This window comes from Ixodes scapularis, unplaced genomic scaffold, assembly GCF_016920785.2.
Source record: "Ixodes scapularis isolate PalLabHiFi unplaced genomic scaffold, ASM1692078v2 PGA_scaffold10__122_contigs__length_95168666, whole genome shotgun sequence".
NCBI lineage: Eukaryota > Metazoa > Arthropoda > Arachnida > Ixodida > Ixodidae > Ixodes > Ixodes scapularis.
Genome location: NW_024609836.1, coordinates 31,023,778 through 31,048,206, shown reverse-complemented (window position 1 = coordinate 31,048,206; position 24,429 = coordinate 31,023,778). Strand labels below are relative to the sequence as shown.

The 24,429-nt window shown below is 44.9% G+C and overlaps 1 protein-coding gene across 1 annotated transcript; it reads left to right on the top strand.

The window, feature by feature from the left end:
• Positions 1-728: 728 nt before the first annotated feature.
• LOC121834756 lies at positions 729-8,127 on the top strand. Its single transcript, XM_042288513.1, has 5 exons — positions 729-817; positions 1,488-1,640; positions 4,524-4,594; positions 7,297-7,519; positions 7,910-8,127. The coding sequence occupies exons 2-5, from the start codon at positions 1,529-1,531 to the stop codon at positions 8,125-8,127; spliced, it is 624 nt and encodes a 207-aa protein (XP_042144447.1). The 5' UTR covers positions 729-817; positions 1,488-1,528.
• Positions 8,128-24,429: the final 16,302 nt, after the last annotated feature.

Sequence of the window (24,429 nt, the reverse complement as noted above, 5' to 3'; positions counted from 1 at the left end):
AAAATGAAATATAATAAAGTACTTTGTATATTCTAGGCATCACCATCACTTTCTGCCTCCTCATCCCCGTGTAAGAAGCTCAGGCAACACGAGGCGACTGCAAGAAAAAGGCAGCTGACATGCCTTCTCGGCAAGAGGAAGTTGGGCAGCACCATTGAGGATGACATTCCTGAAGTTGTTCCTATGGCAGACCTTGACAGAGCTCAGGAAACAATACGGTCTCTCCGTGAGAAGCTCTGCAGGGCGGAAGAACCGAAGGTGTGCCCGACATGCGCCGAAGGGGTCGTGGAGGCAAAGCTTCAAGAAGCTCTCGCAACTATCGAGCGACTCCGTGCAAAGCTCAGCGATGAGCAGCACACAAACTTCCGCCTGACACGTGCCGTCCTTGACCAAATTGGTAAATTACCGTCATATTTACCCCTCGCATGTTTACAACTTACGCTTTGTAATGATGTCTCTTGTTTACTAACTGTGGTGGCGAGCCCTCACCTATACAATGGAAGATGCAGCGAGTTGGTTGATCATCTCCCATTTGGCTGAGAAGGGAATATTGATTCACAAGGTCACTGTGTACCTTTTCCAGAGATAGCAAGAGAAGCCAGCCTTCAATCTACTCCAGTGCCGCAGGGTCAAGCAGCAGCAGTGACTGCCTCCGTGTCAGTGCCGGTGCCTGGCCCTAGCATGCACACAGGAAAGTCCAGGCCACAGCCCACTGCTGCACTTCGAGGAAATGCCTTAGCCGTGGCTGCCTCTGTGTTGGTGCCTGGCGCTGATACGAAGTCCCAGGGTGATGCAGCCAATGCTCCAGAATCCTCATGTGAGCGCACTAAGACGACATTCTGGTGTTTTCTAATTGGCCATCTGTTTCTTGCTAGACATTACTGTAGTTACTAGAATTTAGGCAGGTCCCTGCACTGGAGAATTCTTTGAGAATAGTAAAACAGATTTCAATATAAGTCAACCCTAACTTTAGAGTGACTGAAGAGAAGGAAATTTGTACAAACATCAGCAATGAAAAATGAAATGCTGATGACCCCATTTTCAGCATTTGTAGCAAACAAAGAACAAGCCTGTTTTTAAACTTTAATTTCAAATGGTAATAGCAATAGTTACAATAGTGGTACCATTAGCACTTTAAACAATTTGCGACATACAGTGTCAAGAAAATGGTTTGTCTGAGCCTTAAGCCATATAGTGAGCGTTTGTACCCCAAATACAATTCTCTGAAATTCGCAACCTTTATTGCCGTCTGACCTTGGGATGTTCGTGGACACGCACAATACGCTTGGTCTGTTAAGAACCTAGAGCAGTTTCATTCTACCTCTACGCTAAACATGCAGTAACAGCAAAGATAATGTTGTATATATGTTGCCTCGGAGCACTTGAAATTATTGGGGTCTTAAATCATGAAGAATGGCATTTAATCGCTTCATTGTTTCTCTTCTGTAGTTTTAGGTTAAATATTTGGTTTTCGGGTTGTTTAACAGCACTTGAGGAAGCAGCCACCAGGGTGCCACCACTGGGCAGCATGACAGAGCCAACAGTTCCGGAGCCACCTGGTTATTCACCTGCAGAAAACCGATCTCCGCGTTCCCTGGAGGTTGACGGGGACGACGAGGTAACACCTGCTGAACCCCACGGTATGCCTGTCTACCATATACTGTCCACAAAAGAAGCATATTGAGCTGTGATTGTTTCAAAGGATAGACCAATTCTTGTGGGGGAGGTAGGAAGTGACTTCTAGAATGTGTATGATGGAATAACATTCATTTTGCTGTAGTATTCATGGTGATATTTTTGTGCAGCTCTTTTTGAAGGAATCTAAGGTTATGGAAACGGCACCCAAGGCATAGGGTGAACTTTAAGATAGGAACCACCAATATGGAAGACTCATAAAAAAACACTCTTCTTTCTTTTGTTAATTTCATGTGCATTCTTCGTCTTGGAATTTCACAATGTCAAATGTGAATTTGCCCCAACCCTTTTTGGGGTTAGAGACAAATTACAAACTGTGTGGACATTGTTTTTTTGGCTTGCCGATTTTAGATACTTGCAAAATGGGCAGTTCTTGGCTGATCATGTCCCTTTCTCTCCACATTAAAAAAAATGTTGGACAACATCCGAGCACAGCGTGCCCATCACTTGTTCTGTGTTGGCATAGGATATGGGAATCAGTACTGTGTATGCGGTGCTTTCGCCCGCTCTGGGAAAGGAAAGGGACATGATTGGCTCAGAAGTTCTCATTGGGAGGCTTCCCTACCGAAAAAATTCAGTATAAACTGGATTATGAAACAGAAATTCTAACGGTATTTCTTGCTGGCAACCCGAAATCCAGTTAGCGGACAATAGTCTGCAAACTGGATTTCAGGTTTCCAGCAAGATATCCAGTTAGATTTTCTGTTCCATAATCCAGTTTATACTCTTATTTTTCGATAGGATTTGTATTAAGAATACTTTGGCTATTCTTTCTTCGCTGCCAATAAAGATACAATTTGATGTGTGATCCAGCCTGTTAGCTGCATCCCCTGTTGATTAGCTCCCTTGATATTTACTGTATTATGTATTTTATTTTTAAGGAATGTCTTCTTTAATACCTCTCTGGTCAACTCACTCATGGCTAATATCCTCAAAGTGCATTGCTAGATCTCATTGGTTTTTGGTTTGCATATAACAGCAAAATGCATCCTTAACTGCATTAGCATAGATCTAGCTAATGCGACTGGCAGTTTGAAGACCCAAAGCCGGTGACTGGCTGGTGGAAAACGCTAATGCTTTAAAAGATCTACATACGCCCGCTGTTGACAAAGAGCTCGAAGGCGAAGACAGCGAGCTTTTTTGTTAGGCAATAAATCTGTCGTTTCCTGAAGAGTTGGTACCCACATGAAAATAAGCTTAAATTATACAGCAGCAGCTGGAAATTCTGTTTACAGCTGGAAATAGATGCTGCTCCTGCTGGAAATCAGAATTCCAGCTTGGAAGTACATGATCCACCTGGAAGTTTCCCAGCTAGATGAGGAAAAATCTAATTTCCAGAAAGAAATTTGTCCGTTTCTGGGTGGAAACAGCCTGCAATTCGGCTGGTAAAATAGATTTCCAGCTCTAGCTGTAGTCCATTTCCGGTTTCATAACAGAGCCTGGACTGGAAGCATTTCTACCTTGGTAGCTCCTATTATTTTTTTTTTAAGCCCGAGCAGTGCGAATTGCTTTTGAGGAGTGATTTTATATGCGCTGGGCTCACATTTTCAGCGAATCTGCTGCTCTATATTACCACGGCAGTTCCTTGGAGACGCTACGTTAAGCTTTATATTTATAGAATCGAATGACCGGGAAACGCTATTTTCGATTTTACGAAATTCACGATTTAATGAAATAATCCATAGCTCTCCGCGACTTTGTCAGATCGAGGTTCAACTGTAATTTAAATGAGGAATGCAAGAAAACTGTATTTTGGTGAAACAAATAATGTAGTGCTGTTTAATAATACCTCTCAATGTATGATCATCTATCCTCCCAAAACTTTTCTGAACTATGCAGAGTTTTCCTTTAAAGGTCAACTTCGGTCAATTCTGGGTTTACCGGTGATTATCATGTCAAAACTACTAATAAATGGTTCTATATCATTAGTTTTCCGAAAAGTTAAACAGTTTTCTTACAAACCTCGTTTAAAGGAAAAGCATAAAGCGAAACCGAAACTTTGCCTGCGGCAGGCAACATTGGTCCTGCTCGTCAACTACTGGACACCACGTGGTAAGGAAACGTCGGCTATGTCGTCAGTGAAAGCGGCGGACGGCGCCCCACATTATTTTTTCTCTCGCTCTCGCGCTCCGTGCCTCGAAAAGTAAGAAACAAACAAAACAGTTCTTCCAGTTGACGTTCCGCCCAGTGATGGCTGTGTCCACACAGAAACGTTGACTGGGCTGCTAAGCGCGCCGCGCGTCGCCCGCTAGATTAGGCGGTTTGAAGTGAGGCGCCAAAACAACGAGGACACAAGGAGAGAAGCAGACAGGACGAGGCGCACTTTCAGCTGAACTTTATTTTAGAAAAACACAGAAACGCAAGCTGTGCCCAATGGACACGTGCGCATCGGTAAGAAAAAAAGATAGAACAAAGCCTAGCGCGTTTTCCTACGTGACACGTTCATTTTGAAGGAACGTATACTCCCTATCAGATAGAGATAAAGATGGGGCGCTGACACAGACATCGGTGCCACGAGATCTTATGGTGAAGGCCTCCAAGATTTCGCGAGCGATTTTTTTTGCGCCGCTTCCAACAATTCTTGTCTCGTCAAACTTTGGGTCACACTCGCATCGATCACAGTGTACTGTCAATTTTGGTGACCGTGGAGCCGATCCGACTTCGATGGTCGGTTTAATCAACTTTTAGATGAAATCGCGTCGTAATATTTTACGTGTAGGCTTTTCACATGATACGACAAAAGACTGCGTTATTTTCTTAACATTGAAATTGGACCAGAGCTGTCCCTTAAGACGTACTGGTGTCTATAATCTGATTTGCTCTCGCAGGTGCTGCCAGGGCCGCCGGTTGTGGCGAGGCTGGGGACATCCCTCCGCTTCTTGCTGTCCGGGATGGTAAAGTATGTATTTGGGCCTGCTGGGCATTTTGTTGAACCTTCTTTTATAAAACGACTCTTTTTAACGAAAAAATTGTTACGAATTTCGTTGTCCAATGAGGTTATTTGGGTAGATGAGCACCACACAGGCTTTACAAAAGCATGTTCATCATCACATAAACCATTAACAATGTCATGTTTCTGCCATTGCCTTGAGGCACAGTGGCCAGACATGAGCTCATGCAACCGAGCACAAACTGGAGCAAAGGATCGCCCGTGTTTAGGCACATTCAATGCATCTTCAAACCTTGGGAGCCAGGGTACTAAACTTACCCATTTCGTTATCAAAGCTGTGGACGCAGGTAGATAATCGGCATTTCAGCTGTCTAAAGTGTGATTCTGTGGCCTGGTCGATTGCAACAGACCACTATGAATTTTTTTTAAAAGGTCGCACGTGACTCGTACCACTATTCGTAAATAGGGCGCCCATTTTATCCCTGGCCCTCTGGCTTAACATTTTCACCTCCAGGTCGCGCCAGTTCTTCCTGCACAGTAGAGGATCCTAAGACCCAACAAGGCTCGAAGCTCTTCATGCCTAGTTTCTTCTGCCACGGTCAAAATTTTGTTCTGTCAGCCTGTTTGTCCGGTGACTGCGAAATTACTATTTTAGCTGGAAATGCATAATCTTAATTTTTCTATGGATCTGGTTGGTGTGACAATTATTACGTATTAATTTATAGGGCAGTGAGTATCTTTTATGATAATCAATTGGTTGGCATTCAAAAATATGACAGTCCCTGACATGGTTGAGCAAAAGAGTAGAAACTATGGGTAGGCCACTGTTCCAGGATGGACAGCAAATCTATAAGAACAGATAGCAGCCACTTTGCGGAAGAGTGCCATAAGCTCGTTAATTGTAATACACGTACTGCCGCGTGGCCAATTCGGTAACGTATACTGCCGCGTGGCCAAGTCGGTAATATATACTACCACGTGGCCAAGTTGCTAACGCTACTAGTTACAAATAAGTCAAGCTCTCGATTTGGGGTGGAGAAATCAATACTAAACTAATTTGCAGCACAATTGTAGATCTGCCCCACTTTCTTACACTCGGTGGCCAGTCTCAGTCACTAGTAGTGCTAATATTACAGGTGGTACAATGACGCAAGCTGTTGCCTAGTTATATTGACGGGATCATAAAGGCTCACGGATAAATTTTTTTGACGAAAGGGTACAACTAGAGACTTGCCTCACACTAGTATTGGATATTATTTTATGCAGGACTCGGTTGTGCATTTACTATTTTCACATTGTAGGTGTGTACTTATGAGCCTAAATAGGACACTTCACTTTTAAATAAAACCTAATACAGCGGAAAATCTTTCATTCGAATTTGTGGGTGGAGGGGGAGACCGAAAATCTCTTCAAGTGATGCGAAGTTTGACGTAAAGGCAGTCTCTTTTAATGAGGTGATGATGTGCTGCGCTATCGAGGGAGCACTCGGTATTGCCAATGAAGACTCTTTGGTCCTTCCCGCGCTTCCTGGTTGTGTGATACCAAGAAAATTGCCGATCGTAAAAACTGCACAGCAAGTGAAACATATCATTTACCCAAGAAACGTGAAAACAGAAAAAGCTGAAACTTGCTTGAATCTGTACTTTTTGGCTGCATCTAAACTTCAGTTTAAAGCTGCGCTAATCGCGCCACCATGATCAGAGGGAAAGGCAATTCAAGGTCCTAAAATACGATGTATGTAGTAACGCAGGACTCAGATGAAAATATCAGATGGCAGTCTTGGGAGCAAAGCCATTCAGATGACAAGACGCCCTCGACACCGGCAACTGTTTGATTTCCCGCAGCATGAGTGCTGGAATACTTCGCGTATTGCAATGCAACTCCGCTGTAAAATCAAAGCAGTCGATGCCAAGCACACAGTTGCTTTTATTTGATGCTGGTGTTGAAGTATTGACAGGATCGTTGGAGAACAGGTGAGTCGCTGTACCGCTGGGTTCCAAAATCGTAGATCCCTTGGTGGGCCGGTACAAAAACAATGATTCCCACAAAAACAACCAGAATGGCATGGAATCTAGTGAAGGTATGACCACACGCTTGTTCTATCTTAATTGCGGACTTCTCAAAAAATTAATTTGTACCCATGTGAAGTTACCCGTATTCGGTGCTCGATGTTTTGACCAGTTGTGGTAGGCGCAGATGAAAGTGTCAGCTGACATAGACGAGCAAATTCGGTGTGATTATGCTTTGCAATAATGTATACCAGCTCATAGAACTTAGTCTCTGCCCTCCTTTGTTCACCACAAACACAATGGCGATTATTGAACACTGCTGAGTTTCTATGGAAAGCCAATCAAATTCCAGTGCCAGAAGAAAACGCCGACGCAGTTTTATGGGTCACCCTATTGCAAGACAATCATCACATAGTGCCAGTATGTTCTTCACTGGGTTTTCTTGCACCAAATTGTTCCATTATTGTCTGGCGGTGAAATACCACCCAAAACTCGGAAAGCTTCGAAGACCCGCCAAAAAATATATTCCGATCTTTGGACTTATTCCCGATTTTCGCAAAAAGGGTACGATCCGAGACGCCGCCCAACATTTCCATCAAATAAGTCAGAAGTCTAACTCTACACGATAGTAGAGTGCCCACCTGTGTTACTTTTATTTCATCACTCTTTTTTACCTGTTTTAAATCACTTGCCTCGTTGCAGGTTCATCTTGGACATGGGATCATGGTGCCTGAGGCCACACTGAATTGTGCGGCCGCCAAAGCTACGACCCCTGGCCGCTTTTTAAGAATAATCAGCCGCAGACTTTGGAAGCCCGAGGAACTTTATAACCGGAGCGTGTCAGGACAACCCTGCAGGAGCCACCTGAAGCACGGGGCAGTGGGAAAGGCGCCTTTAACCCCTGAAAAAATTGACGCCCTCACTGGTGAGTGTGCCATTTGTTTACAAACTAGATTTATTCTTTATGTAATAAAATACATATATGTGGGAAAGTGACAATTTAAGACTACCGTAGAACAATGAGCATGCACCATGCCACATTAAGCACCCCCGCTACCTTTAAAATGCTTGAAAAGTAAGTCTCGTAAGTCAAACTAGCTAACATGATTCACCGTATTATGTGCGCACGTCAAGCGGTGCTCCACGTGCAGGTGCCAGTGCAAGATGGTGAAGCCCACCGTACTTCGTTCCCTTCTGCATTCTTACTTTCGGACTTGGGTGTGGTGTGCTTCGTATTTCATGAAATACTTTTAGTCTTAGCTTCGGAATGCAGACCAACAAAAAAAAGTAAAAACTGCAATTTTCTGAATTGCAGTTGCCTTCAGCCGCTGTCCCAAAAGGGCCCCCAAGAAAGACAAGAAGGAAGGTGGAAAGCAGGGGCAAAAGAAGCCTGCGAGGGAACTCTCCGTGAAGAAGGTCGTAAAAAAGTTAATGGGGGACTTCATGGTGGAGAAGAACAGATCGGCCGAGAAGGCCCAAGGCATACAGAAGAAGGTCCCTTCTCACTGCTTGGATGCTGAGGAAGACATGTAACGTGTGACTATGTGCAAACATATTTTTTTTCTTTATGGAGTTTTTACCTTAGGATTTGTTACAAATAGCCTTTTCATTTGTTTTTTTAGTTCTTTCATACTGTTCGTCCAGAGGTAATTTTTTTTAACTACAGAATTTTTTTAATGTACTGTTTTTATTATCCAATGCTTATAATGAACATTAGTTTTGAAATATTTTATGTAACTGTTTTTTAAGACTTTTTTTAAAAATAATGTTGAGAGCATGGCAGCCTTACAACGGCGATAATAGCCCACAATCTTCGCTGTACTTGTGAGGTCACTATAACCAACTGTTATGTGTTTATTTTAGGTGTTCCTTTACTTCCTTAATAATTTGATGTATTTGTAAATAAATGAAATTGAAACCTTCATTTTTGTCTGCGATCTTCGCTCCATGGACGCACAAAAACCTCCTGTGAAGTGTTAATTTCACGCCACTTGTTTTTCAGTGATATTGGTCAGCCTGGTTTTTTTCTTCATATCTAGAGTACACGAATCTGCTTTCAAGTAAACTTATTTCTTTTATAGTTGGGAATGGCCTGATCCAGATCGACCTCCGTTCAAGTTCTCCAGGTTGGCCATGTCCGACATGATATCCGGGCTGTCCAAATCCGGCTAGGATTCCAGGTTGGCCATGCCCGGGTTGATTTCCGGGCTTTCCAAATCCGGTTAAGATTCCAGGTTGGCCAAGTCCAGACTGGCCTCCCGTACCATATGACGCCTTAGAACTTCGGATTCTTTCCGACTCTTTTTTCAAGCAGTCTTTTTGGCTAGGGATAGTCCCCTTCTATCCTCGCAATTTCACTGCGACAAAAAAAAAACAAAAAAACTTCTGAATCAGTGGAGGTCTGAGCGAGCATACTTGGGCCAGACCAGTATGCCTCTGCAAACATGACCCAGACAACACTTGGACATCCCCAGGATGTCCTGAGGACAACCTTTTGAGGACATTATGATGTCGTGAGGATGTCCTCAAATAATCCTGGAAACATTCTAAAAACGTCCTTTTGTCCGGCCTCAGGACATGTTCAGAACGTCCTCAGGGGGGGCAGCCAAGGATTTTTCTAGTACATTTTTACATGTTCAGAACGTCCTCAGGAGGGCAGCCAAGGATTTTTCTAGTACATTTTTAAGACAATGCACTGCAGGTGCAGCTGTTCACTGAGCTGTTAGGATGCTTTCAATTTTATTGTTTTTAGGTTTTCTCCAACTGGATTTTGAACCTGAACATGCCTGCAGGAGCTGCCTGCAGAAAGAAATTCATTGTTGTGTACTATTTAAAAGGTGAAATTCACACACAAATTATAGATTACTAGTCAGTGAGAGGCTAAGAACATAGGGCAAGAGAAGGGAGGAAGAAAGCTGACGGAATGCTGAAGAGGAGAGAAGAAAACCTCTCCCCTCCAGCATCCCGTCTGCTTTCTCCACTGCGTCTTTCCTTGCCCTATGTTCTTAGCCTGTAACTGTGAGCATGATTATGCCATTCATTATTGCAAACAAGGGTAACTAACTGTTCAGGAAATACTTTATTGGAGAGAAAATGTTATACATGACTTTTTAATGTCAACACCAATTATGCAGTCTGGCTTCGCATGTTGGCCAGCACTAGCCCGAATATTCAGCGGGATCTACAAAAAAAAAATCAATTTCATAAGTTTCTATAATAAAAACAGGTAATGTTGGAAACTTACCATCATGCCGAACATATCCGGCTTTTGACTGCAGCTTTTTCAGTTTCTCTCCAGCGGGGCGCGGCCACAATTTAATGATGGTCTCCACATCAGCTTTGTTTGTACACTCAACACTTGCTTTCAACGCCCCTGAAACATTGATTTGTGATGACAGTCAAAGCAGAAAACTAAGATGGTTTAGAAAAAAATCATAATTAATGTTAGTGCGATAAGCTCGAAGCATTCGTTTACGCGCCGGCATCTTTCCCGCCGAAATGGCCGTTCACTGCTTTCCGCCATTTCGAAGGAGTACTACATATAAAAAATACTAACCTTTGTCACCGCCTTGCATTGCTGCCATCATCAATTTTGATGGAACAGCGCGGATATACAGACTCGCAGCGCTGATTGAGAACATTTTAAATTTTGAAACACCAAATAGCCGAGAAACATTAATAAGTAATTTATGAATAAATAAATAAATGACAACCAAAAACAAAAAAAACGAAAAAAAAATTAAAAAATATTTTCAGAAAATAAATTACAATAAAATGAAACTTAACGAATGTAATTAAAAAAATTGTTTTATTTATTTTTAGTTGTCATTTATTTATGTCTTTATTATTTACTTATTAATGTTTCTCGGCTATTTGGTTTCTGGTGTTTAAACATTTTAAATGTTCTAATTAATGGCGAAGGAGAAGAACATGACGATTTGAGGTAGAATAAATATATCACTGAGTTGTTAGTCAGCGCTGCGAGTCTGTTCCCTTCTTGTCTGCCTGTGAGTGTAACTGTATCCGCGCTGTTCCATCCAAGCAATCCAAGCATGAATTACAACTAGCCCAAGCATCAACATTATCAAGCCATCATCAACCTCAAGGATATTTCTGCTTTTGTCTTGGCTTGGCTTAGCTTGCTTGGGTCTCGGATGGGTTAATTGCAATAACGGTACGCCTTGTAGTAGGCGGTAGCTTGCGCTACCTAGATTGAATGTTTTCAATGGAACTAAATTCCGAAATACTGCGCAAATACAAAACTAATAGTAATTGTTAATTGTAGTGCGTCCTGGTTTTATTAAATAATTGTTTAATCAAAACTTTAGTTAAAAGATGTTCTAAACTTGTACAACTACATGTAATAATTTGTATGTGAAATTTAGTTTCGCAGTAAACGTGAACTGTGTATACTACCGCCATTTCAATCATTTATTTTTTTAACAACGCAATCAAATTGAGGACGCATATATTACCTCTAACTTTGTATCCTTCGTCCTCAATAAGTCCTCGGAAGGACGTTTCTAGGATGATCCAGCGACTGACGTTCTCAGGATGTCCTGAGGAGGTCTTAAAAACCGCGAGGACGTTTGTACCTTTTGAGGATGTCGGGTGTTGTCTGGGTGAATAAATTCCAACCCGATATCGTTTCATGACCCCTTAAAGTGTGACGACGTCGAAATGCCATAGTCTGTTGCAACAGAAAATCAACAATAGATGCTCCGTCTTCAGCTCGCGCTTGTGGGCTTCCAGCGTGTTTTGCTTCGCGTGAGCCAAAGTGTGTGATCAAAGCTCGTGCTGGAGGAGGATCCTCTCCTGTTGATCTTATGTTCCAGCATAGCCGCCTCTATGCTCGCAAAGCCTGGCAGTTCGACGACGGACCAATGGAGTGCCCGGTCGCAGATTTGGAGCCAGAAGATCATGTAGCACAGATCATGAAAGCCATTTCTCGGGGAACCTGGACGTCAGCGCTCAGCTTTTGCAGCGGCGAGGACCCGAAACCCACTTGTTCGCTTGGAAGAAGTGTGTTTCGACGTCTCGTTGCAACGGGGCGCCAGTCACGTGGCTCTCCTCTCATCCGTTGTCTGCCGCTCCACCTTTTCCATTTCGGCGGCCGCTTCTCGTGGTGATCTGCCAGGCTTCACCAGTATATAGGAGGCTATGGTTGCAGCCAACAATAGTGTGCCGCACGGGCTGCGATTATTTTATAGTCAATAACAAGGTGAGAACGACAGGCGGGAGCATGGTCAGTTGTCCCGCCTCCCAGCGTGAGTTCTCCACCTTCTACAACGCATCGGCGTTTCGTGGTCCTTGAGCGCGCGTGCGCAGCCAAAGCACGACGGTAGGCATGGAACTGGTGCTGGAGGTCGGGAGTTCCAAGAACACGCCCTGCCGTTTTCGTTTTGTCCGTGACTATGCGGGCAGAAATTGGGAGAGATGAAATGAGAGCGCGGGGTACACGTCAGAACACCAAGCTCCGGTTGGAATGATTAGTGTGGGAACGCGAAGCTATAGCTCTCTTTGTCTCCACTCCACTTGCCGAACCCGCTTGATCGCGCAGTGTCGGCGTCCGGCGCTTGGTATTCGCATTTGAACGTGTTCAGACAGTGCAGTGGTGATAAAAGCTGCCTTTGTCTCCGCTTCACTGGTCAAACTCTTTAGAGCGCAAAACTCAGAACTCAGGTGTCCGGCGTTTGCCGTTTGAACGCGTTCGAACAATGCAGTGGAGACATAGGCAGCAATAGCTTTGCGTTCACACGCTAATCGTTCCAACCAGAGCTCGGTGTTCTGACGTCTCCTCCGCGCTCTAGTGTCCTCCTCTCTCTCAGTTTCTGCCCGAATAGGTTCTGCGATTCTACGTTAGGATATATATATTTCAGCAGAACTCCGGCAGGAGCCAGTTCACCTCTGAGTGCCGATCATTCAACGCCTGGATCTCGGCACTCTGACTACGCAGACACTCTAAGGAAGAGAACCTAGCTGTTCTCCCGCTTCGGAAGGACGGAAGAAGAGGCGATCTGCATCGTCGACTTGCGCTCCAAGATCTGAGCGGCCAGCCGACGGTACTTGTCAACGTACGCGCCGGCACAAACGCTGGTGTTGTTAGTGCCAAAATCGAGCAGGGCATTAGAAAGCCTCGATCCTGATGGCACTAAACGCCCGCACTTCGACAGCCACCCGGTTATTCCATGGGAAATTTTGGGACAAGTATTTCACCATCGAATCCCCGGCAGCCAAAACCTTGAGGCATATCAGAAGCGCGACCGTGTTAATACACAAAGGGCCAAATTCCTTGACCAAAAAACAAAACAAAAAAAAAAAAATGAAAGCCGCTTACAACTCCCTGTAACGCCGAATTAGAGCGCAGCTCTTGAGGAGGAGGAGGAGGGAAGGGCACTGGGGGGGGGGGTTAAACTAACCAGGGAGGGGGTCATGGACCTTGGGGGTCACGTGACCCCCAATGCCGATGATGTCATCACTGACGTCACTGATGACGTCATCAGTGACGATGGCGATGCGGGTACCGATGACGTCATTAGTGACGTCACTGATGACTTCACCAGTGATGATGACGATGACGATGCGAATGTCGGTGACGTCATCAGTGACGTCGCTGATGACGTCATCGGTGATGATGACGATGACGATGCGGATGCCGGTCACGACATCAGTGACGTCACTGATGACGTCATCAGTGATGATGACGATGACGATGCGGATGTCGGTAACGTCATCAGTGATGATGACGACGACGATGTGGATGCCGGTGACGTCATCAGTGATGATGACGATGACGATGTGGATGCCGGTGACGTGATCAGTGATGATGACGATGACGATGTGGATGCCGGTGACGTCATCAGTGATGATGACGATGACGATGTGGATGCCGGTGACGTCATCAGTGATGATGACGATGACGATGTGGATGCCGGTGACGTCATCAGTGATGATGACGATGACGATGCGGATGCCGGTGACGTCATCAGTGATGATGACGATGACGATGTGGATGCCGGTGACGTCATCAGTGATGATGACGATGACGATGTGGATGCTGGTGACGTCATCAGTGATGATGACGATGACGATGGAGATGCCGGTGACGTCATCAGTGACAATGACGATGTCGATGCCGGTGACGTCATCAGTGATGATGCCGATGACGATGTGGATGCCGGTGACGTCATCAGTGACGATGACGTCATCGGGGGGTCACGCGACATCGGCGGGGGGTCACGTGACCTCGGGGGGTCACGTGACCTCGAGGAGGGGGTCACGTGACCTCAGGGGAGTCACGTGACTTCGGGGGGTCACGTGACCTCGGGGGGGGGTCACGTGACCCCCCACAAGGTCACGTGACCCCGGTGGGGGACTCGCGCGGTGCATTATGGGACATTTCCCATGATGCACCGCGCGGTTACGCCGACGGCGACGGCGACGGCGACGCCGCTCAAGCCGGGAACGGGCCCCTAAGAGCTGCGCTCTAAAAAAAAAAAACGCTTCAGAGAAAGTCAAACCCGCTTGCGGAAGACCAGGCAGGAACAGCAGTCCGCGCACGACAGGAATGCGAGGAGCAATAGCCGCCGAGCACATGGCAAAACAATGGGAGGCAAGACCACTGATCTCTACTGTAGTAGGCTGGATCGCGGATCGGGAGCCCGTCGGTGTCGCCACCGGCGGCCATTGCTTGACACCAGGCAATACACGCAAGTCTATGGGAGAAACGCACAGAAGTAAAAGTATTGAAGCATGTACGCTGTGCTCGGAGGCGATTATTTTATGGTGTGCTGCGATCCTTATGTCGATTGTTTGAAAATCAAATCAGTATTTGTCAAACGTTCGAACGCCGATTAAAAAAGTCAGACGTACCGGAGCACCTACGGCTGAGGTGGCAAGCTGCTTGCTCTCGTAGTGAAGTAAACAGAGGAACTTGCCGTCAATGAGAGCGTCCTCGGGGAAGCCCAGAAGTTGATGAATGACAAAGAAGTTTCATCTCGACAGCGGCTTTCCGGAAGTGAGCGAATTCCGTGTAGCAAAGCCTTCGAGCTTGTCGTCTGCTAAACCCAACTCGACGAAACCGCCACCGACTCCGCGGTAACTCGAGGTAACTTTCGCCTCATTGAGCTGCACTACAGCGGGGTCACTTTCAAGCACAAAATATTTATTTATAAGAACTGCGAGGGCTGTCAGTTTTAATGTTTATACGCAAGCTATTCGACGGGCTTATCGAAGGTATTAAAAAAGTTTCAGTGCCGACAACAGCTTAGAAACAGGGGAAACTGCACTTTTTCTCGTTCTTCCCATAGAGTCCCATGCATTGGCTGGTGTCAATCAATGGCTGCCGGTGGCGAAACTCGGCCCCAGCTGCCGAGGCCGCGCTCCGCGATTTAGCCTACTACAATAGAGATCAGTGGGCAAGACCGTAGGTTGATTGCTGCGCGGACGAAGAGAAGACGGGAGGAGAACTACCTCCGTCCACGCATCAAGTGACATAGTGCACCGGAAGTGACGTAGTGCGTGGATGGAGCTTTTTTCCTCCCGACGTGGCTACATCCCCGCGCGCGGACGTAGACACTCCCATTTCTTTTTGTGGTGTTTGTTGTTTGGATATTTGGTGCTGCCCCAGTGACCATTAATATTTAGTCTGGAGCCAGTCGTAGAGTCTCTTTTACACCGTGTGCATAAAACTGACAGTAACGAATTCAGCTAAAATTTTTCAAGAGAGCAACAAAAAGAATTGTTCGTAGGTTGCTTTAACATGGTTTGCATGATTGTAAATTCAAAGATTACTCGCGCTTTCATTGGCCAAAGCATTACAACAGATAAAGCTTTTTTTGCACAACATCGGTGGCACCCAGTGCCCGTCCAGCTAGCGTCTGAAACCACTGGAACATAATAATAATAATGTCTATATTCACAACCAAAATACAATGTTGGTAGAGGGACGGGAAGAAGCTATGTAAAGGAATTGAGCAACCACAAACCACACACACACAAAAAAAGAACATCATTTGAGGTTTTTGATGACGTCGAGCCTGATTCGCGGCCATGCGGTCCATATTCTGAATTTATTAAAGAGCCCGCTGCCGTTGACAGGAGCACTTTGGGACCTTGCTGGCCGCGTGGATTCACGTGTCTTGAAACTCCTGCGCCAAGGTGAGGGGGGAGGGGGGGAGGGAAAGATATACACCGATCAGCTAAAACTAAAACATTATGACCTTGTACGTAACGCGTTACAAGTAATGTATTACTTGTAATCGATTACATTTTACTCTAATTTTGTAACACTTCAATTGCTTCATGTAAGGGGTGACGATCCTTGTAAACCGTAAAGCATGGGACTTCGAGGATTACTAGGCCACTTCACTATGCTTCGTTTCCTGGGTACACTTTATTTTTTTTTTGGTACACCGGAGACTACGTTCGGGTATGACAAATGATCTTATCGAGCCTTTGGTGAGCACACTATTTAAACAACGCTCTTTTTATTTTATTTTTTTATTTTTTTCACGAGAGGGTTTGGGTGTGTTAACGTCACTCACTCAGCTCTAAGCAAAAACGGTCAAGGCTTTTTTTTTTTCTTTTCGAGACAACTAAGTGCGAGATTCAAGTATTATTCTACCACAATAAAGAAGTTGAACGAAAAGTAACGTGGGAAGTAATCGATTACTTTAGAGTAATTTTCGACTACTTTCTTGAGGCTGTAATTGTAATTGTAATCGGTTACTTTTTACAATGAAGTAATTGTAATTGTAATCGTTTACTTTTTTTCAGTAACGTGTACAAGTCTGCCCTACACTATGTCAATGAGCATGCCTAGCTTACGCGCCATCCGTTTTATCTACTACCTACTAATGTGAATGGTATAGTTTGGCATAATTAACTGCCGCGGAAGTACAAAGGAATCGTTTTGTAGACTATGTGTGCAAGTATTTGAAAAGGCTGCCGATCTACGTGATTTTGACAGAGGGCATTCAAATCCTCATAGCCCGACGGCTCAAAACAAGCATCTCGGAAAGTGCAAATATCGCAGGGTGCTTGCGAGCTGCCGTCCTTAGTACCTAAAGTGGAAGAACGGCGGTAAAACTGTTTCTAAACGCCGAGGCGTTGTACGTCCTCGCCTCATCCCAGAATGAAGTCGTCGAAGGGTTTCCCCGCTTGGTGAAGCAAAATAATTTGCCACATGTGGCTCAACAGACAATACAAGGCAGGTCAAGATATGTAAGTGTCTCTCAGCACGCAGTATATCGGACTTTGGTTGACGTGCATGGGACTTCGCAGGAAATGACACTCGCAACTGTTTTGCACGCCAAAGGTGAATCAACACGGTATTAGGTAAATGGTCATAATGCTTCGACTGACCAGTGTATGTATACATTTCCTCGTGGTGGAAAAGCAAAGTTAGGCACGTGCCGCAACGTGTAAAGAAATTCTCAGAAACAAAACGCCATCTTGAAAGCGTGCGAAAATGCCCGTTAAAAAAAAAAAAAAGTCAGTTTAGCGGTGTTTAAGATTGGCCGATATAAACGTCACTGGCCACGTTGCTTCTTTATAGCGCAGACATCAGACGCCATCTGAGACATAGGCAGGTTAAGGGGAGTGCGAGATTGCGTGCATGAATGTCCAATCAGCATGAATATCCAACGAGACGAAAGATCCAATATTAGATATTCAGGCACGTTGGATATTCAAGCACGTTGGACATTCCGTCTCGATTGGACCTTTCGTCTCGCATACTCTAACTCGTTGGACGCTTCGTCTCGCGTGACTCGTCCACGGAACACACAGGAAAGGGATCATGGGGTCAACGAGGAGGACAGGCCGGTGCGTCACTTTTCGAGAAGGAGGGTGGTAGCGGATGAAAAGCTGCAACTGGTTTAGTTTTGAAGTAATTATCGGGTCCACGTGCCACGTGGTCACATTTCAAAGCTGCGGCATCGAATATAACAAAGTAGGCATTACCGAGAACAAAAAAGTAGGCACTTACCGGGAGCTGCCAATAATTGTACGCCCTGCATAAAAAAAAGACACACGGCTGATCATAATCACCAGGGATGGGCAGTCTTTCAAATACAAGTATTTGAAATACGTATTTCAAATACTTTGTGTATTTTGCATTTGTATTTAATTACAAATTGAGTAATGTATTTCACGTGTGTTTTGAAATACTAAAACATGGGTATTTCAAATACGATTGTAATTAAATACAATTTTGTGGGCGAAAATACATCTTGTTTTTATGCATGTGGTTGTAAGATATAGTCTCTATCTTTTATTCGGCCTTGGGGTTTTTTCTTCTCCTCCGGCTTTGTTTTAAAGGCACTCTCCAGAGCAGGAAGAAAACTACGTTCTGCACCGAATGCAGTGTGTCTCAATCAAGCACAAGCGTTTAGTGACTTTGTGATTACGGTGCTAGTCCAGGGCAAGAATAATGACGAAATCGACGTTCACAGGCAGACTGGCTAAATGAGTGCCTGTGAGAACTTGTGATGCTTTCCAGCCTGATTTCCATCCATATTTTTGCCTGGAACATTCTAAATGCGCGGGTCGTCAGATTTTCGCAACTGATGCGAGTTGCAACAATAAAAAATTCTCTAGCTAGGGCTGCGCATCTTCGTCGTCTCGGTTCTTTGTTGGTCTGTACCAAAATGTAATCGACAAAAAAAGCTGCTTGAAGCTCTGTACTTTTTTCACCTATTACGTCCACGCTGATTACATTTTTTTGTGATTATATTTCTATTACGTTACTAGAGCCTCGCACACAAACTCCCGAGTGTGCGATGCAAAATTCAAATGAGATACCTTGAAACCCGTTGAAGGCGCCCTGAAGTCGCTGACGCAAATTTTGAAGAATGTATTTGTAAAAGTATTTGGAGGTGACCAAATACATTGGGTTGTGTTTGTATCTTTTACTTAAATACTTTTTTTGGAAATGTAATTAGATTTGTGATTAAATACATTTTTGACGAAGTATTTTGTATTTGTATTTCAATACATATTTGCATGTATTTTGCCCATCCCTGATAATCACACACACACACACACAAAAAGTGGCATTATTAGGTTGCCCAGTGCATTGTGCGAGGCCTCCAGCGCGAAATTCTAAGGTCATACCACCATTAGAGAACAACATAGCCGAAATAAAATTTAGCACACATAGGCTATGCTGGGCGTCAGCTTTTCTGTGCAACGTTGTTAAAGGGACACTGACAGGGTATTTATGCTCGCCAAGGTTTTTATTTGTGCATGACATATGAGAGCCCAACTACCCAGAAACCAATTCACAGCTCGAAATTGCTTTTCTTCCTGCCCGAAAACAGCCGATCGAGAACTGGCCGCTTTGAATCGCGGTCACTAGCTGTGTTTGGAGATTTGTGTTTGTCCTTTGTCCCCCTTGTACTCCTTCTCCAGGGATTACTTTCGTCACTCTTCGCCGTGGCCACGTGCCGTTTTTTATAGTTTAGGCACGATCACTAAATATAATCAAAGTCGTGGGCCATCGAAGGCACACAGACAATATTGAAAATAAAAAAAAGAAATATAATACTCATTTTTGTGGCTTACAAAAACTATATACGTTGATTGAAAAAAAAAAAAAAAAGAAGTTGCGCAGCCACGTGATTTTTGACAACACTCTCCTCTATCATGTTTTTCCTCCCCAGTCCAGTTTCGGGTTCGAGCAGTTGCGTTTTTTTACTTTATTAAAAAAATGCGTGACTTTGTAGCAAAATATTGATGGGTAGTCTTCTGACACCATAATTAATCGCCTGGCAAAAAACAAAGTTTTTTGGGGGGTGTCAGTGTTTCTTTAAGGAAATACACCTAAATACACGTTTACATAAAAGCGTCTAAGGGTGCATTCACACTGCCGTTCGAATCTCAACCGCGAGGAGAATCCGGTCGTTTTCGTCATCAAATGTGCGTTGAAGTTCAAGCAACCGCGATCGCAACTGCTTTGCGAGCGCGGTTTAAACGTCAGTGTGAATATGGTGAGTTTATGGCTACGCTTCTGCGTTTTCCACTAGCATTTCGTAGCTGACCGCATTTGCGTGTGCGGGCTGACTGCACTGTGTTATAGCACGTGTGGACTGTGATTTTTGTAGAGTGCAATCGTCTAGGCGGGGACAATATGTTGAGGCACTCAAGTCAAAGGTACACCAGCGCGCGAGGTTGAGCGGCCATTAAAGCTGTGCAAATGCATTCCTGTCTCCGGAAATGCTTCAGAACGTGATGCTAAATGTTTTGTCCACACAGTTTCGTGAGTCCAATAGAGTGCGACTGCAACGGGTTGCTATGGCAACAGCTCGCCTCCAAGAAAACGGGGTAAAAACAGGTTTTGTTGGAGCCGACGCAGCTGTTGCTATAGCAACCGGTACGTCCCAAGCCGTCGAAGTTGCACTAGGTCGGATTAAACGGAAGTGTATGAATCGCCTTACTTGCGAGGCTTCGTTTGGCTACTTCGCACGCGAGCGTGTTCTAATGAGACGCAAAACTTGGATAGTTTGTTTCACTTCAAGTGCGAGCGCAGCAGAAATTTATGTGCCAGCGGAGCTCCAGCACTAACACGAGCTTGTTGCCCCGAATGCTTGCACTGCACGCGAGCGCACGTTTGGCAGACACCCTGAAAAGGCCGGATCTGGCTCTTGTAGCCACTGTATGCGGAATGCAGTGTATACAGTGGGTGGCGCAACCCTCCCAGGCCTTCTCGATGCCGATCCCGAAACCCCCCAGCAGAATGTAAGTGGAATAAGCCCTTTTTGCCGAGTGCCATACGTTGCTGTGTCACGTTCATCCGGAGCACGGTGTAAGATACACTCTTTAGGGGAGGACACGGCGGGGCTGAACGCGCGGCTCGAGGAATCAGACAGTGTTCGTTCGACGGGCATCCGAAAGGCTCCATCGTTCCGCGGCCACCGTGCCCGCGGCTGACAGTGTCGCCGGCGGCCAAACGACGAAACTGTGTGAGAGCGAAAAAAATTATCTCTTTGCCATGACACCCCGGTACACCGCGGTCTTTCTGCACGTGCGACAACCTCGCTGGAGCTCTGCGCGTGTGGAGCATGAGGCGGCACGAGCCGTCTTGCGCACTGCTGCCTGCCTCCTGCGTCTTACACCGTGCTCATAAAGCCCCTCTATCCTGAAAAAAGTGGCGCTATTCATTGTTGTCGAAATGCTCGAGGCACGTGCCCGCGCGCCAATTCTGGAAAATTCATGGCGTCTGAAATCCAGCTCAGTGCTGCGCTGTGCCGCCATAACCTTCCCTCGGGCTGCACGTTGCACGTGCCTCCTGCAACGACGCACCTTGCGCTACTTTTGAAACATGAAGGGGCTTTACGTGCCCACGGGTCGACGAGCCATCTGCCGGTGCCGCTTGAAACAATTGTGAGAGAGAGAAAGTGAAAAGCGAAGTTTATCGGCACGTTGCGAGGAGCGCGCTGTCCTCACCTGAAGAGTATTTTCTTACACCGTGATCCGGAGACAGGGGCCTGGGTAATCGGACGAGAACCCTACAAGTTGTAGCACTCTCGCTAACGTAGCACAGAAATGCTGCCCTCGTCTGTTCATGTTTGCTAGCACGTGCAGTTACAAGCCTGCCAAAGTTGCCTTCACGCGCATACTGCACGTGCTTGCACGCGTAATGCTCCAGCAGTCTGTATTAAAACAAAAGCAAACGAAAACGAAAAAAACCTGCAGCCTGTTTTAATGTTACAAAGTAGCCGAGTCTCTCAGCGACATGTTTGATATTTCCTAGATAATCACTTCTCTAGGAAATATCAAATGTGCCGCTGAGACTCGACTGCCTTGAAACATTACAACAGGCTGCTTTTTTAGCGATGACATCCTTAACTTTGATTTCAATAACCGATTACTTTGGGCCCTTCCCTAATGTGATAACAGAATTTGAAACGAGCCGCTAACGTGCTCCCATTTTCCATAGAACAAAAGAGCAACAACACTGTAGATGTCTTGTCGCTCAGTTCACTCGGAACGTATTCAAATTCTACATATATCTTGAAAGAAAGAAAGAAACCTTTAAAAAAGGTCTTTTGCTTGCCTGGGAATTTTTATAGCAGCATTATAAAACCATTTTTTGGTGTTTTTGATGTTTATCTCTTGACAGCTAGAAAGGAGAGTTCCAAGTTTTATTTTTATAAGTTGCTCCTGTCGTAGAGTTGAGTAAAACGGGAAAGAGCTGGAGAAGAAAGTGTTAGGACTAAACAATACTCAGCCTACACTGAAAAGGGAATAGACAAGAATAGGTGAGTACGTGTTAAAAGAGGAGAGCGTTTTGATCGCAAAGGAAGCGACGACATTAAACGATTATTTATAAGACATATGGCGCTTAAAACATGAAAAAGAAATAAAAACACCGGTTAATGCTTCACTTAAAAAACAATTACGTCCTTAAAGGGGCCTTGACGCCCCAAGAGCTCTTTCAGCGCGTGAAAACGGTTTCGCCTTAATCACTATCGCCTAATGGCGCACTAGAAAGGTAATTGGGCGATGGATAACTATTTCAAATAAAAAGGGGAAAGATCCCCTTATAGGTTTTTTTCACAAAGAATCCTTTCAGGGCGTGCTTAAACGAACTTTCTAGGGTGCAAAATAGGGACAAGTCGAAGAAGCCTTAGGAGTTCATTCACAACCAGGTATTTTTTTAAGTGTTGGGGGCCGCGTCTTAGCGTTCGCGGGTCGCGTGTTTGAGACCCCTGATATATATCATCAAATATGCACCTACATATATCTTAATTTTCTACATAAGGGAGAAATTGGTAATGCTACGCGAGGAGCAGGATTTTTCATTTTAGTGTGTGTGTGTGGGGCCGGGGGGGGGGGGGAGGTTGGTATATATATATATTTTTTCGGAAGAAATGTTTAGTTTTTAGTGACAGAGCAAATATTAGGTCAACAAAATAGACCTAGGCAACGTCTCGTCCGTGAAGTCATCTTCCTGCGAACCCCGCCACCCCCTTCCCCCTCCCCCTCAAACAAGAAAAAAAAAAGAAGAGAGCCTGGGTTATAGATGGTGTTCCTGATCTGAGAGCTGACTTTGAAGGAAGAGTGTAGCAGACAGCAACGCAGAGTGGACGAATAGAGGAAAGCGTGAACAGAAGATGGGAAGGACAAGAAGCCCGCAAAGTGTGCGGCAAGAGTGAGGGATCGACGGGGGGAAAGAAGCCGGCCAAGTTTCCCGATGATTCATTTCGTTGCGTCAGGGAAACGTGCGTAGTACTTAGTGCTGGGCGCTTGACCGATTAACCTTCCGATTAATTGATGAATGATTTAATCGCGAATTATTTTTAAAGCAATTAATTCGTTGAGATCTACATTGAAATTTTCGGAGAGAAAGAAATATTCTCGCTTTACTACTTGGTTCACATTTATTGTTTTCAGAAGGCAGGACTGTTGTATTCTATGATGAAACACTGAAGCTGGGGTCACACTGCTCATACGTCTTACAAAAAAGAGTCTACAAACGCAATTCGCCGCGATATCTGTGGTTCGAATGCCGCGTGCTCAAGTTTTCACCTTGAACTCATCGGCATGCGGCATTTGAAGCACGGATCTTGCGGTGACTCGCGTTCGAATATGTATGCAGTCGGCCTTTTGTATAGCGGAGGCATGCGGTTTAGAGAAGCTCGTTTCTTTAGCGAATCCAGTTTTACCGACCCCAGTTTTTCGAATCCCTTTATAAAGAACCCAGTTTAGAGAAAATGGCAATGAGCCTCCTTTTAGCGAAATCGGCCGCCGCGAAGCAGCATGTACTGGTAAATCAGATGAGTTAACATTTTTGTAATGAGCCGCCGCAGACTGCCGCCGCGAAGCGGCGGGAGCGCAGCGGGGGGGCCTGGGTTAACACGCGCACCAGTGATGCACGCGAGAAGTAGGAAAGCCTTTCTTTTAAAAAGCTCCCCCTTTTCGATAAACGGCGTTTCTCTAAACTGAGGCTCTGCTTTCTCTAAACCGTGCTTCGATAAAACGTTCCCATCCTCTAAAACGTGCTTCGATGAAATGGCATTCGATCAACCATAGTGAACCCTTTTGTGGGATGTATTAGCAGTGAGAACAGGCACCCTAGTGTGACCCCTGGTTTAGAATTCCGTTAGATTATAATCCAGAGTAATTATCGGGCCTAAAAATAATAAAAATACTCCATTCTTTTTTTTATGTTTTTTTTTGTTGTTTTTTTGTTTTAAAGGGTCAGTTTTTAAATTAGGCCGCACTTTCCACCATGAATATGGCATAAAAAAGATACTGTAAAAATAAAGTTATGTAATTCTGACAGTTTGTTTTAGCTATCTTGCTTTGGGGTCAATGCAATCGGTTAATAATTGAATTAACTAATTAAAATATGGCGATTAATCGGGTGAAAATATTTAGTCGACGCCCAGCCCAAGTGCTTTCCAACGGGCAAGGCGTCAACTCTTTTTGACGACAGACTGGAGAAACGCCTCCAGGTGCGCGAGGAAGGACAGTCGAGTGATCCAAACAAAAGTTCGAAACCATCAATGGAATGGAGGCATATACTGAGCCCTTTCAATTCGCTTTCTGGCTATCTAAAAACACATTTTCTAACAGAAAATAATAAAACAAACAGGCTAGGCGGCGAGCTATCTCCACAATAAAAAAAACCCGAGACTGGGAACAGATGAAAAAGAAACGGACTAACACACACACGGCATTTCAAAACGCAGCTATTGATTTTATTTCCGCTTCGTCCACTTTTTTTATTTTGATTTTTTTATTATAGACATTTTCTAGGTTGGCGGGCTGTCTCCAGTACGGTTGCCGTGCTGGCGTAGCGCGAAGTGCGGACAATGCTGGGCGGTA